Source organism: Bombus impatiens, unplaced genomic scaffold (assembly GCF_000188095.3).
Source record: "Bombus impatiens unplaced genomic scaffold, BIMP_2.2 scf_0027, whole genome shotgun sequence".
Lineage (NCBI taxonomy): Eukaryota > Metazoa > Arthropoda > Insecta > Hymenoptera > Apidae > Bombus > Bombus impatiens.
The window spans coordinates 1,475,698-1,492,309 of record NT_176446.1 but is presented as its reverse complement, the minus strand read 5'-3'; the positions used below and the strand labels follow the sequence as shown (position 1 = coordinate 1,492,309).

The following is a 16,612-nucleotide window of genomic DNA, read 5'->3' as shown; positions in this document are numbered from 1 at the left end:
AGTCAATGGAAGGAATAAACACAATGTTTCTATGATTAACGGACAAACCTCTTTCAATCCTACAACCCCAACCAGTCTTCCAATAGCCGTCACGTAAGCATGATTCACTCCGACCATGCTAAATAGACTGTGGACTTTCAACAAAGACGTTCGCTCAACCAATTGGAACGGTGCTGGATCGATGTGACACCTCGAGAAGTCGACCTCCAACATCATTTCACTTTCTTCCCACCGTTTCTGATCCTCTGCTGACATGTCTATTACCCTCTCGCGAGGCTGGTCATATACAGAAATTATTTCATTACATAGAAACTACGTTATGTATTCAGACGTGAATAGTCAAGAAGAATACATAGATTTACCAGTTGTACTTTCTTCGAAGTGGCGGGGCTCGGTGCCAGCATCGGGGTATGAGGAGGTACGTCTTGACTGTCACGCCTGATAGCACCTCCAGATCCGATCTCTGGATCTGGATCTACATCTTGCAAAGTGGCTGACTTGCGAAAAATCGCCTCGAAGGCAAGGCGTATTCTGAAATTGCAACAATGTGTTAAGAAACGAGAAACGCATATTTTTTCTTTGTGGCCTGTGTCGCAAGAGGTATAATATTTTATAAATATAACGAATAATATTTTAGTTAAATGAATTACGCACGAGCAAAGAAAATTCAAATTTGACTAGTTTAGCCAATTTAAATCTGTTCATTTTCATTTTTTTCATTCTGTAAATATAAAGGTAATTCCTCTTACCTGCTCTCCGCACCAGTGACAGTGGTATAAGGAGTAACGGCGGGGCTGACTAGTGGGCTGAATCCTTTCAATGTGAAGGAATTGGTTTTCTTTAAGATCGATTTCTTCGGTTGTGACCCAAATACCGGGGAATGGTAAGTGTGCTGAAAAATAACACGCGAGAGATACGGTGAAACGAGAAGAAGGAGCTGCATGGTGACCAGCACACGTAGTTAATTGAGTAAATGTACACAATTATGCGTGACCATTGACGTCGAGTAGGCGTGACTTACATGGTCAGGAGCGGCAGCGTTGTTTGGAGACATTGTTAGATCGTTAACACTTTGCCTCTGCATCTTAAGAATATCTGGTGCCGGGATCACTTCGAACCTGGACGGTCTCCTTGTTCTTTCCTGGTCCCTTAACTGACGTTCCATTTCTTCTCGAGCTCTCTCCTCCGCCTCTTTGTGCCATTTCTGGGCCACCTGAATGAAGAATTCAAATCCACAGATCTCACCGACGGAAACTTAGAATTAATTATTTCTAGAAATAACATACTACGATGACTACCTGCAGCCTCCTCTCTCGTCCTATATGTTTCTCAATCAGTTTGATTAATTCCAACCTTTGGATAGATCCAAGCAGAATCATAGAATCAGGATTATCGACCAGAGGAAATCCACGTAACTTGCGGTTTTCTTTTAAAATTTCCTTTAATTTCTGATAGGTAATTCCGTGCCAAATATTCTTCACATCACGAACCATAAAGTCTTCGACGTACACATTGTACATGCCTATAGCACACAAGATTTTTTCGTACTAATTTTTTTTTCCTAAATCCTGATTCATATAGAGAGATAATATTTAATAAATTTATTACCTCCTTATGCAACTTCCTTTGGGAAGCTTGTTAAAAATAGTAAGAGCAAAGTTCAGAAATATATAGATTTAGGTTGTCAAGGACGCAGAGGATTTAGCAAAAGATTATTAAGGATTTACCTGAACTGGAAGGTAGTAGGTCTGGTAAGTATGGCAGCTTCTTAATCAGAATGATACTGTCGTATATGCTGGGTTGAAGAAGCGCAGCGATGGCGTTGCTGATCAGCACGGCGATCATTATAGGAACAATGTGAGTAATCTGGCCAGTCATCTCAAACACGATAACACTCACAGAGATTGTATGGGTCACAGCACCGGAAAATGCAGCTGCTCCAACGGTGGCGTAGCCTCCTGAAGAACAATTTCTTTCAGTCGAGCTTCTAACTTTCAATGCTCCAGTCGCGGACGATGTCGAAATCACGATTTGCATACATATTCTGTTAATTTCGGTGAACCATGCTGTTTGTAAGATGTAGGTTAATAGAAAAAACTATCTCCTTTTTCATCGTTTATTCTGACTTTTGCTTCTACTGCATTAAAAATCCCCTTATGATAAACCTATAGAATGCGATTTTGTACAGAAAAATATGAAAATCGCCCGCGGCCGGATGGTTAAAAACTTCTCGTTTTATTGGGAAAATTCCAAATTACCTGGTACGATAGGAGTTATGATACCACCATATCGAACACCATTGGGGAACCATAGAGCCATGGCTTCACCCACAGCTCTGCCTAATGCAGCACCGATTTTGAACACGGGGATGAAGATTCCCGATGGCACGGGAACCGTCGAACTTATGATCGAAAAGATGAACTGAAAACGAAGCTCTTAATTTCATTCCGAACTTCTTCTAAAGGCGCAACGAGTTTATTTGACTAAGGATATTTTACCGTGAATGCAACGAAACTAATTAAACCGATGAACACATCAGTGTATATGGTAGACCAATGTTTAACCATGTTCATTTCTTCTACTCCTAATTCTTGTTTGGTCCAAGTGAAATTGGTGAACAGACCATAAACTTGATCGTGTGTGTTTAAATCACCGGCCATGAACTGGCCTAGTCCCAGGGGAAAAGACACGGAGGACACGATCAGGGAGACGATTCCAGGATACAAGAAGCGACTGGAATAATTTTGTGAAACCGTGAACGATACTTGGATTACCGTTATTTAAGTACTAATATAGTTAACTAGACGGAACTTTGCTTCGTTAACTGGCTATCTTTATCCTCGCCAGCTTCTCAGATTAATTTCAACTGAAGAATGAAAATTTCTAACCAATAATGTAATCAAGACAGTGATCAATGTTCCGAAGAATTGTACGTATAATATCAACAGTAGCAACTAGCATCTTCTTAGAATTTATAGCAGAGGCGAAGTAAAGCATAAAAGCTGTACGGTTCTAATAATCATGAATGATACTAGATTCTGGGCCATCCTCGATAATTAAGAAAAGGTCCTAATTCACGTCCAGTTAACAAAGCATTACTGTATCTCAAATCTTTGTCAGAAACGTCTCAATCAGAAATCACTCACTTTTTCTGCAGGAAGCTGTTCATACTCTTGTTCTTCCTCATGAAGATCACATACTGTCTATGCAACCAGACGTAGAAAGCACCTCCTAGACCGCTGCCAACACCGATCAAGGCAAATACAAACAATTCCTGAGGATCGAAGGGGAAATCCATAGTAAAATTCGTTGCGAACATCGCGGTAATCGTTTCCTCTCGTTGAAACCAGATCGCGAGCAATCGAAACATCGTGGCGCCGCATACGGCTGCGAAGAATCCTCTCCAGTAATTTCGAACGGCGAAATACACGGTGGTTACTTCGATGCTGAAGAGAACTCCACCTATCGGTGCTGCGAAACAGGCCGCAACTCCAACAGCGCAGGCTGCTGCGAGCATCTCACAGTTTCTGCTCTCGTTCTCGTAGATTCCTTGGAAACTGGTGACCAATTTGGATAAAAGCGTGGCCACGATACTAGCGATGTGCACGAAAGGACCTTCCTTGCCCAGCGGTAAACCAGAGCCCAATGTGGCAGTCAGACCTATCACCTGTTAGACATTACGGTGGCTCTACACCGACGCTCGAAAACATGCAGAGCAGAAGCTTCAAGGAAAATAGGAATTCGATGAATGTATAGGAATTTATTGAATATCAGATTATTGTTCAGACCAGGAGATTGAGGATTTAATACAGTGATTGGGAATCTTCGTGAAAATTTTATTTATGTATTTTAATTATGTCGTATTGTCATATATGAAGTGTTGTTGCTTGTTTCAATAGGAGATATTGCGATGCCGTGATATGCACATCTTTATAGTAAACTTATTTCTTTTGTTATATCATGCATTTTATACTTTCAATATATCTATTCTACAAATAAGAAAGGTTCAACCTCATCGAAAATCAAGAAATAAATCATTTTCGTTGAAATTAGACTATACACATGGACTGAAAATGACTTAATTAGAACATTTAAATTAACGCGTCTTCTGCGAAACTATTTTTTAGTGACTAAGTCAGCAATTGTCGTATCACAAAAGCATTAAATTTTCTAATCAAAAGAAATGGAAATGTCTAATCAAATTCGGAAGTGGTCAGTCGGTTAAAAGGGAACGTATAGCGGTAATGATACATTTCAATGGAAATCGAATCTTGTTTCTAACCTTCGCTACAAGAGTACGAAAGGTCAGGTACTCCTTCAAGGCCACTCCGCGTAGAATCGTCTTCATCTCTGGAATGCCTGATCCTATGCTCTGTGGTGCAACGATGTGCACGAATCCGGCGCTAAAGAGAATCAAGCAAACTGGCAAAGACACCCAGGCGAGATATTGAAGCGCTGGATGATGCGTCAGGTCCTGATAAAGCCATATCCTGGCTGGTGGAAGAAGGATACGGTTAACGAGACCTTGATTTTATCGTACATCGAATTGATTTATCAGAATAGACGCGTATAAATTAATGGCATGGAAAATTGCGAAGCTTTGAAATAGATTGAATTTTCTGAGAAAAAAATTAATGGCTAGTTTCAACATAGAAAATTACTTCTACATAAAAAAAGAAAAAAAGAACTATTCCTTGGTTATAATAGACTTTTTCTTCCAAAACTGCATTCGTTGATTCGTAACTTTTTTTAATTTCGATAATCCATCGAGTCTAGAGATCGCAAGAATTAAATTGACTTTACCGAGACATGTTTCTTTCAAAACCACAATTTCTGGTTTTCTCTACATTTTTAAATTTCGAAATTCTATCGAAGCTAGAGATCGAAAGAATTAATTCTTTTTATTCAACTGACCGTTGTTGCACATAGAAATGCCACGGTCCATGGCGTAACTGATAAGCGCCATGATTATACCAAGAAGAGCCAAGAAGACCCAGTCTTCGCCTAATCTAGCTCCAGTGTGCTTCCAGGCGAAGGCCAATAACGCGAGCAACTTCCTGCATAGTGGTCCTCTCCTCGACTTTCGTAGATCCTCCGCTCTAGTCTTGTCATACTTTCGCCGCGCTTTGTCGTGGTACTTCAGCTTTCGTGCCTCTTCTTTTGCGTACTCACCCAGGTCTTTCGTGTAGCGACCATACATCTAAACGCAGCACCATCTTTCATCGACTCTGAACTTTTTTCTCTTTTCGAACTTCTCGTTTTTTAAACAGAATTTCCACACCGACAGCGAGACAATATGTTATCGACATTTTTTAAACAAAATTTACGCATCATCGATATGAATGTTATCAAGGTTCTGAGAAAACACGATGCAATATATCTTTTACGACGAATGAAATAAGTTTTGTAAACAAAGTGCTATACATACCAAATATTTAGTGTCCACGATTGTCTACCAATTAAAGAACCTTTGATCGAGCTATTTACTCGTGATAGATTAATCTTCACAGAATCTACGAACTACTACGAAGTACTCTGATATACTGGAGAATTTTTTACTTCAACCAAATTTCATCATCGATCACGACACTGGGTCGTGCATTTTGGAAACTTCACGATCGAACCAGCGAAACGACGAATGATTGCCTAATTGATGATATCCACCTGATTGTCTTCGATCGATTTAATATTCATGACGCGAATTGGGAATTTTGTAGCTTTGATCCATTTAGAAACGTCATCTTCAGTAGTGATTTATCTGAGCTGCTGTTACCACTGTTTACGTGCTATTATCATGCTTGATTACTCAAAATACACTCTTTCTACATACAAACTAACAAAATTGTAAATACCGTGCGCAAGCTGATTTTTCGCAAATCAAGCGATTGTGTAGAAAATGAGAATCGTTATAAAAAATATTAGATTGTATGAACGATGCGCTTTTAGGAGATATTAATCTGCGTATCATTTGACAAGAAAAAATGTCAATATTCATCAATGATAATGATCGTACACGTGAACGACGAGATTACAATAGCGATGAAGATTACGCGTTATCGTGCGCTAATTCATAAGAAAAAAATACACTTACGCAAGCGTGAATTAATGGCATGGACAAATTTTATATCCTTTTGCAATATAAATAACTGTTACAACTACTGTAATATCTGAATGTGTTACAGGTGAAAATCAAAAGGAAAACAACAAAGAAATTAATTTGTAGGTAAAGACTTAAAGACTGGGACAATTGAAACTCTGGAATCGTAGAAAACACGACGAATTACCGTGAATTGTACGAGAACATTGTAAAACATTCGCGACGAATTAAATGTCGCGATCCTAGACCTCGTTTAAAAATAGGCAATGCGTGAAAATAATTTCAAACGAAACACGGGGAAAATCAAATTACACGCGGTTCGATGACTTTGATTAGTGATCGAGAAGATAAGACGTATCAGCGTTATATACCGATATTGGGAAAGATCAACGGAGGTGGAGAACACTCGGTGCATTAGTTGGTACAATTTGCCTTAGTTTTTTGATACAAGGGAAGAAAATCTCGTCAAATATTTCTGACTTACAAGATAATTATCGTTACAGACGAAATAGGCTCTATTCAGAACGAAAGCCGGCATGAAAACTGGATGAAATGCCACTGAAAGCTTCGAGCTGGCTCTGAATGGAAGGGACGCAGAATTCTTCGATAGATCGACCGATTAAGTCACGGACCAAGCATTCTTCGAGTACAGAAAAGATTTACGGGTCACTGGCAACCGATCGTACATCTTCTCCGCTTGTTAAGTCGATCTGATAAACTGTTTAATCTATCTAGCGATCTTTCTCTTCGATCGATTCTTCGCGACTTCAATTCATTAAGTCGCCGAAGATCTACTAATTGTAGCCGGCTATTCTGGTTCCGTGATTGTTCGCACTTCACCTCTTGGCAAACTTTGATATCCGGTATTTCTGGCGACAAGTTACTGTAAACAGGCCATTACGATTTTATTGTTTTCTTCCTTAAGCGATTGCCAGGATCTACTTGTTACACGATAGACCGAGGAAATAACGTAGGCCGCGAGGAACGCCTATTCTATCCAACCTTGGTGTATTAAGATATTTTAATTCGCAGTCGGTAGAATTTCGCAGCATTTCGCAGGTTACCATCAATATTAGAAGCTTCGTACGAGTCATTTGTCACGTTCCTATTGTTTTTCTTTCGCTCGCGAGTCCCATATGATTAATGGTCTGTTTCTTTAACGAATAACCAGAAACAGACGAGTCAAACGAGTTTCGCTAATTACCAGAAATTATCTTTATATGCGATCTCGATGTCTAGAATTTATTTACAATTTTATTCTGATCCTCCTTTTCAACTTTCAAATCCTCTCTCTTTATATCGTCGACTTCGATGATCTTTAAAGTGCGTTTCAACACATCGAAATTCATTCGCGAAATATTTTCCATCGACGAAACGGGAATATTTTCACTATTGATAGTCGTTCAACTGGTTCTAAGAAATTCCTGTGGACGTTTGAAATATGCCGAATTGCCGACGAGAGCGTGCACGCGAATTTGCGGACGAACGACAACTGAACCTGTTTTCCGATTTGAACATGAGTCGCGATATTTGTTGAAATTTGGCAACAGTCAAAATCCTTATTTTTAGCGACGGCCAACGTCGATCAACGACGGTGCGCTCTATTGTCTATTAACCATTAAACGACGCTAGCTGGCCCTAACTATTTCCCCATAACGAATCGAAAAACGAAATCCATTCCTCGCGTCTTCGAAAACGGGTTTCGCAATCGTCGAAAAAGTCCAACACGTCCCGTGTTTATCGAACGTTTGGAAACCTCTTGGATCGTCGAAAACCGGACAGAAATAACCCGCGATTTGCTATTCGGCTTACTACGAATCCTACGCCTGATTACGTTTTATGTAACAATCATTACTACTTCTACTACGCACGTGTTGTATTAAAACAACTTGCAAGTAGCATACGTCTGATCGTTTCTTGTAAAAATATTGCTCAGCTATTGGAAAAATAAATTTTTTAGATTTTAGATTCGTGGGATGAACGACGAATTATATTTATCCAGATTGAAATTTTTCGGATTAATTAAAGAGACTTCTCTTATCTACCAAGGTAATCTACCTTGCATATTTTATATACCTTGGCATCTTCAAATTTCCCGTAAATGGATAAGAATCAATGGTCCACTTGTAATTCTTTTCGGTTACCTTGCAGAAGAAAGTTTTAAAGGTAATTAATATGGAAAATACTTTGATGTACTTTAATTTAAAAAGCGGGATTATAATTAATAAGAGCAATTGCTTTAGAATAGATAACACATGTTAAAATATGAAAAATATCTACCAAAAAAGTTATGTATACACACGAATATCAATTTTAAACTTATACGCGTTAAACATATGCAATATACACTCGGTAATTCATAATCGTAAAATATACAACTGCGTGTACTACAAGTATAGCCTTCGTCGTATTTGATCTTTAATCCGTGTCACGAGCGCGAATCGTTATCATATGGCAAGGGGTTAAACTGTATTCGTATTTTATAGCGTCAAGACAATATCGCGTTTGTTTTACATAAGATAGACCGTAGAGGTGTTACACGTAGAAAAAGGACCCTGTAATAGAGGCAGAATGATCTGTGGATTGAAATATAGTCGACACCTGAGCTATCCTGTGCATGAATTTGACGACAACCACGTTCCACTGGGCAGTCAGCCGCTAACCCAATTTTATTAATTGAACGTAATGAATTCACGATACAATTAATCGCTTGATTCTAGGACAAACGTCGAACCGATAAGAATCCTTGCCTAAAAGCGATAATTGAAATTATAAATTTCAGTCTGGTTTTTTGGAAGTCCAGAGGATTAAGTAGGTTTTTAATGAGGCTACCTTCATCTTTTAGGGTCACGGTACCGTATTTATTACTAAATTATCTTCGAGTCGCCTTGGAGTTTGAGTCTCTAATGGCTGGCCCGTAATTTTAGAATCTAATTTTAAGACACGCAATTACAATTTACTCTAATTCGTATTTTTAGAATTGCATCGGTATTCGTCCGCGTACAGTTATTCGCGTCATTCTTCATTGCTTCACGCGAGATACAATTCGGTTCCCCGTTTACAAAAGCATCCGAGAGCCGTTTCCAGAAAGAAGCTCACCGACTGGCACAACTCCTGAAAGTAATTGTCTCGACAAAGTGATAAACGCCCCCGCTTATTGTAGCGTTTCCGACGTGACACATTTCCAACGCATGTGACTCGTCTTATTGTACTATCGCTCAACAAACAAAATTTGCGCCGGCTATGATTCTCGAGTATCCGATATAGCGCGGTCGATTCGTTTCTGTCAACGTTTAGTCAATAAAATATAGCTAAAATTATCGTCGATGACCCATGAAAATTGGCAACAGTTAAATTTTCATCGACCAAATAAACATAATCTTTAGCATACATATTGACCCACTCAGAAGCTGCGTGACTTGATGAATAACTCCAAATATCGAGCAACTACAAACTACTCGAAATTGCAAATTAGAGAAAGATGATGATTACGAATATTTATGTGAATTTATATTTTTGTGCTATACGAATATATATTTTATATATACGTATAGCACAAAAAAAAATTTTTAATTTTTGATGTACCATGGATACTCTATATGCTTTTGTATATTATTCTGAGTATTTTTGTGTCTTTCGATATTTCATTAATACATAAATATTTGCAGTTGAACGATGATGTAACAATCGAGTTCATTTACGTTATCTGACGATAACGATAAACTTATAAAAGTAGATCATTTCTTCTTTGAGAATAGACAGAACACTGACCATGTATCCGAATAAAAATATTGATAAATTGAATGTTTTAGCTTGTTGAAAGGCTCGCGTATATATATTATTCAAGTAAGACACTTTAAGCGTAATTTTTCTACAATTAGATCCAATTAAATATCATCATACGATATTCTCGCTTTATTTAAAAATTAAATAGAAAAAAACTATTCGTTCGATAGAATGAATAGCCGATTCCCATCGAAATCGTGGAAAATCCAGTGCAACGAAGCGATGCAGACACTGCACCCGGAAACAGTGCATCTGCATACCAGAGGAAAACGACGAATGTGTGCGTGATGTGTGCACACAGGTCGAAATGCAGCGGTCTGTACGCGTGTAGAATCGAACCTGTATGTCACGTGAGTAGATCTGCACGCTGGTCACGCATGTCGGATAAACGTAACGAGTCCTTAAGCGCTCATTCATGCAGATAAAGGCATTGCTTAGAAAGACGTCGTTGCAATGGTCGGCGTACCCTTTTCCGTTTGTAGGATATCACCTGATTGAGACGCGCTTACGCAAAATCATCAGGATTTCACGCAAATTATTGAACGCGAGAGAATCAGAAATGAATGTAACTATAGCGATTCAACAACATTAACCGTGATTTTAGAGACTACTAGTTTTTTTAGAGACTACTAGTTGCAAGTTGTGTAAAAGGGAATTGAGTCTTTCAATTCTTACAAGAGTATTCTTCTTTGAATTGGCAATTATATAATGTGTCGATGAAAATCGATGCACCAATTGAACATGCACGTCAATACAAGATTCTCGTATCGAACATAATAACGATCCGGAGCAAACGCGCAAAAGAATAAAAATGAACAATGAGTGATTTAATGATTTTCAAGATTCGCTTCGTGTCTTCGAAGAATAAAGAAAAAGAATAACAATATACTAATCTCGACGATTAGCTACGAACTCTAAATAATATCGAGAAAATTCTAAACATTAACATCCTCGCGTCTTTGGAATTCTAATTTCTAACTCCACTAAATGCGTATTTCGCAGTGGGTTGTTACATATTTCAAAAGAATTGGGAAAGATGCACAATGGGCAAATTACTAATCTTGACGATCTTCTATAATATTTAAAATGCCGAAAGACGGAACTCCGAGCTTCAATATCCTCCAATTTAAAACATCGATAAATCCATGTCACGCAATGAATTTTTATGTAAGTATCCCCCCCCCCCTTCAAAATCGAAAAAGATCTTTTCTTTTTTGAATTTTGATGATTTTCTATAATCTCCAAAGCGTCCGGAGAAGAAGCTCCGAGTGTTGGTATCCTCGCGCCTTCGCACATCTAATTTCGTGGAGATACACGCGATGGACTTGCAGGTGATGGTAGCAGTCTCATGATGCAGATTTCGTGTCAAGGTCAGACCGCGTGCACGCACCACCGACTCCCGCGAATCTGACATTTTATTGACATTTGTGAAACCTGTTTCAGGCTGTGCGGTAAATTTGTCAGAGATTTGTCACGTGAGACGACGGTGTACCGCATGAGTGAAGCTTTTGGGCAAGGAACTGTCTGGTAGGGATGGTACGTTTGGCAGGGAAAAGGAGACCGTGGTTCGTGGTAGCATCGACGGATGTCGCACGGCGGAGCTGACAGGGATCGTGACCCGTTATTGCAAACTGCTCTCACGAAACGTTTATTTAAAATGTAGTCTCTCGCCCACTTGGCAACCGTTCAAAGGTCGCGCTACCGTCCACGCCAGCGTAAGAATTCAAGAAAAAAAAATCTTAAAGCGATCGCAAAGATATATTATATCGCTGAAAACGGGTATTTGCTTCCATAACCCATTTGTGCTTTGATGTAGAATATTTACGCAGGTTCATATTTTTATGAACATAATCAAAGGAATGGTGAACTCGAACAGAGATTTGTTTCGCCTATTGTATTTATATTCTTGCATGCATCGGATATATGTGCACTTTGCAACATTAAATTTTCCATCAATACGTAAACATCGCCAGTCTACTCGCGAGCATTCGAACGATAAATGTCTTACATTTAATTTCAATTTCGTTGCATAATAAGAGCGTCTCTCGCCACTAATGGACAATATTTTTGTTATACCGATGACTAATTGCAATCGTATCTATCTCAAATTTAAATTTTCCAAGCGATATCAATTAACTTTTGAAATCGTTCGAATAATTACGCGCGGTGGTATATGTACATTCGTATTAACGTTTCATATTTCTGAAGAGTCTTTACGAGTACTATCTTAAATAGAAAAATATAATTACGAAACTTCAAGAAACGTGAATGGCAAGCGTGAAGAATTATGGAGACGATTACAAACAGTGTCGGTAAAATAAAACAATCGAACGGTTGTGTGGTGAGCACATCGCGCATTTGCAGGCAATTCGAGATATTGGCAGGCGCCTAAATCGTCTGGGATTCGTCTGCTAGCAACGAACACGGTTTAATTATAAATCTGTCCGGCACTGGTTCAATGGCATCGCGTTCCACGCGACATTCCTGCCAAATTCTTATTTCAGATTCGATGGAATTTCTTTTTTGACGATGCGAAGCAGTCAAAGACAGCGTACCATTATGGAAAAAGCGTGACGCGCCAGCGAAAGCTGCGAAGAACCACGAATGTTTAAACAACATCGACGTATAGAAGTAGTACGTATTTTATACAGGAAAACTGTACAGTATCGAATGAAGAATGCGATTCATGCAATGTGATCGACGAACTTAAATCGACAAGGAAGAGTTTTATTAATGCTCCTACACGCGAAGTACATTGTCTCTCTTCTCTACGCATGCATAAGTAACATCTCCACGATGCATTAAACGAATCAGTCAGGGAGATCGCTTACAATCGTATTAATGTAATCGAAGGGATCGAAATCCTGCTGCTCCTCGTCCGCATTTGGCGGAGGACACGGATAAAAAGCTTGCGAGGGTCTGACAAAAAGAAAATAAAATATTCCAAATTAGAGAACACGAAAGAAGAAGGGACCCCATAACGAGGAGAGGTAGGCGAATTATATCTGAAATCTGCTCGAACTCTACGTGTATACGTGGATTTTCAATGTCCGTGCAATTTCACGAGAACAGTCGAAGGAAAGATAAACGGCTGGATACCTGTGCGGCCTGTTTCGGCGATTTTCTCGTAATTTCGCCATCAGCCTGGTAAATTCCTCCCATTCTTTGTCCACTTCCTCTTCGCTACCGTCTGGATGATAATGAAGGGTCTCCTCCCGGAGCTCCTTCTTCGTTGCCTGATTCGCCATCGTTTATACGTTCCTTCGGAACTCGACGACTAATCTGACCAAGAAAGAGGTTACAATTGTCTTTTGTCGCGAGTCGATAATGGTATCGGTCGCAATAAATTTCCTGTCACTCAGAGCGCTGCTCCGAGCTTGAAATTCCTCGAGCCAGAGGGATTACGTAATCGCGTGGAAACCGTGAAAATCATTCTCGAGAATGACAGATATGATCCACGGAATTTATCGAAATGACGAACAGGAAAGTCGGGAAGCTTTCGAGAGAACTATGGACCGATAGGTAACCGAGAATATTCACGCCGAGGAATCATCGTAGCCTGGTCGTGGGTATACATCGGAGTCGAAACACGGAGAAAATGTAGATTCGTCAGCTTTCCGTGTACACGCTCGATCGCATCTGTCGTCCATAGAGGATTCTTCGTTCTGTTAGTGAAGTTGTTTCGCGCGTGCAGAATGCAAAATTGACTGGAAAGGGCAGAAACGTTTTCCTCCAAGGAGCGACTTTCTCGAATCGTCTCCAGAGAGTCCGTGTGACACTGACACTGACACTACGCGGGCGGAAGCAAAAATTGGCAAAAAGAAGCGTTTAAAGCAATTGAATCCGTAGGCCGAACCGTCGCACACGAAGCCAATGAGTCACACTGACAATGAGAAGAGAGAACCAGCGTGCGGGCCTCAGATGGGAGGGCCTAAGCTGGTCCAATTTACTGACTCATTAGCCTCGCTCGGACTGTTGTCGACGTCGTCGTCGCGCTACGCTCGCGATTTTCCCCCGCGATATATCGGCGCTGTCTATTGTCGCGGACACCTCTGCGGCATCGCAGCGGGGACACTCGCGATCGCCATTTTTCTTCCACGCCTCGAAACGAATCTTTACGCAAAATTTTCATTCGACTGGAGACTAGTCGACTACTTGCAAAACTTTCCAACGTGTCCACTGACATATCGAATATCGTCAGATTTTTGTACTTTCACAAAAGATGTATCGTTTTAGGAAATAAAAGATGAAAGATTCGAGGTACAGGTATGTGGCTTGATTGCAAAGTATTGATTTTTGCATGTTTCACAAAAGTTTGGAATTTCAATAAGAGCGAAGATTTAGGTCATCGAAGCACTGACACGACGATTAAGGCGTTTTTCGTATCAAAGAGAGAAAGAGAGAAAGGGGAGAGAGAGAGAGAGAGAGAGAGGAGAAAGAGAAACGAAAGCTTCGAAGTCTTATCGGTTGTATTTCTAGTGGCGACTGTACGGTGGCCATACACGGCAATTGGCCACTTCCCTCGACGAGGGCTCGTAGGAAGCTGCCTTCAAAGTCACCAGTTATCATTGATCAAAATTACCGCGTAATTTGATGAATGACTGTCTTATCCTATGCCGGCACCAAGCTCCGATCGATGACTCTCTCTCTTCTGCTTTATACAGCCTGTTTTCGGTTCTATGCACCACTTTCACGATATTTATTTTTATTTAAAAGACAAGCTATTTTCACTCGCTGATCGTTAAGAAACCTTTCATTTGTATTATTCTACATCAATATTAAAGTTAAAATTGAGAAGGCAATCTTCGTAGATTTGAATGAAATGAACACGTACCTTTCGCTACGAAAGTCGAGCGTTCACCAGACGAGATTTTCGATGGATACAGATGGACGATGAACGGAGTACCGTGGCAAATTGTTCGTATTTATCGCTCGGGCTACGTTACTTGCTTATGAGCACATCGAGCCGTAAATTCGCGTGTTTATCCCGAAAAGCAAAGAGATAGCAGATAATGGACCGGAAAGGATTGCCGACTCGGTAAATTTGTCTAGACGAAGGAGTGCGTCAACACCAGAGTAGCAATTATTGAACTTCGAGTGAAACAGAAGATTTACTATTTGATATTCACCGACCAGTATAACTATTAACTGAATGATCAACTACCTCACCTTTTATCAAATGGTATCTGGCCACAAGAGTATCCAGAATTATCTGAACGAAAGTAAAACGTAAAAATGTACGCGTACCTTAATTTTTCTTCGTATCGCGCCAAAATAGGCTGTTTGCGTTTCGTTTTATGAGCTCGATTCGCGGATTTTACGAATTCTCGAGAATAAGAAGCAGCGAATCTCGGTATCTTATTTTTAGAAATGAAGAATAACAGGACAACAGCTGCGCCAAGCGCAGTGTAGTTTCAATATTCCATCGAAGGAAGATGAATTATCACATTACTGTCAAATCAAACGTGAATCACGTAAGACTTTCGTAAAAAATGCGGTGCTAAAGTATTAATGAAACATCGAGCAACAGGCAATCGTACGGATAAACTTTCCAATCTAGAACATTCGGTTGTTGATTTATTATAGGATAAAGGCATCTATCGATGTCCTTTGTTATTGCAAAATTATCACATAGAGAAATTTTAGAGGATTCAGTGACGCAGGTGATAATTAATTCTATTCGTAAATGAATATAAGGAATTTGAAACTTCGTTATGAAAGAAATTAGAGTCCTCGTTCATCGTAATACCTATTTAACAAAAAAAAATCAATGGAGGTTAAAATATCTTCTTTTCGTAGCATTGTTATTTATACAACAATGGGAACTAGTTTGAAAAAGCGATAAATTAATGTAATCTGTTCTAAACAATAACCATCTGAACGTCTATAAATAAAAATGTATGCATAATGTATGTGTAATTACTGAGGATGAATAATGAACGAAGTCATTTAGGAAACCACTTATACCAAGTAGCATGAATTCTTTTTAACAATGTAATATTCTTAATGCACTTCTTTACCTTGTACAATGTACATAAATGATTTAACATTTTAATAACTTAGCATATTTGTTGTTCACGGCAGCTTTGTGCGAACAAACAAACAAAATATATATAAATAAACAGAAAACGTGAATAAACAATAAGCAGAAAATGTCTGGATTTTAACTTTGTTACAAGCAGAAATGAACTTCAATGGAACGCGTTAATAGTTCGGTTACTTGTAAAGCAACCATTTTGATCCTACAAAGAACAAACGTAGTTCATTAAGTCACGAGCCACAACCGCTCGTAATTTTCTCAAGACATTTTTATACCTCTCCGTGAAAATTATTTCCCTGCTTTGCGTAATTCCCTCTCCGTTTTGTTCCTCTATGGACCGGTGACTATTGTCCGATTTTTCGTTAGTATAAAAGGAACGTTCCGTTCTTACGAAATTCATTGTCGGAATAATTAGATAATTCGCCCATTAGGAAACCTCGTGGCCTTTGGAACATAGAAATTGGCTTAATACCATGTATTTAACACTAAATTTGAACGATGTTATGTGCAATGCTAGAAAAACGGAAAAAAAGAAACAGATATATGCTTTAAATCACTAGAAATAATACAGTTTCTTTATTATTCTTCTAAAGAGAATAATCTGCCATAATTTAAACACGTATTTTTCTTCTTGAAAATCGAAGTTCGCGAATAATTGTAACATTCTTCTTATCAAGTATCAAGTTACT

General features: G+C 39.2%; 1 protein-coding gene across 6 annotated transcripts in view; it reads right to left on the bottom strand.

Moving 5' to 3' along the window:
* Positions 1-16,612, bottom strand: part of LOC100746912 (chloride channel protein 2) — a 35,343-nt gene that overhangs the window by 1,774 nt on the left and 16,957 nt on the right. The window contains exons 1-13 of one of the 6 annotated variants that reach the window (XM_003484894.4): positions 12,983-13,956; positions 12,715-12,802; positions 4,915-5,200; positions 4,283-4,494; positions 3,147-3,667; positions 2,499-2,733; positions 2,259-2,421; positions 1,728-1,958; positions 1,299-1,522; positions 1,022-1,213; positions 750-892; positions 363-531; positions 49-276 (exon numbers count right to left, since the gene is read on the bottom strand). In XM_003484894.4, coding sequence (XP_003484942.1) covers positions 49-276; positions 363-531; positions 750-892; positions 1,022-1,213; positions 1,299-1,522; positions 1,728-1,958; positions 2,259-2,421; positions 2,499-2,733; positions 3,147-3,667; positions 4,283-4,494; positions 4,915-5,200; positions 12,715-12,802; positions 12,983-13,131 — 2,841 coding nt within the window. In that variant the 5' untranslated portion in view covers positions 13,132-13,956. The other 5 variants (XM_012386339.3, XM_024368284.2, XM_012386334.3 and 2 more) reach the window with 5 other exon arrangements.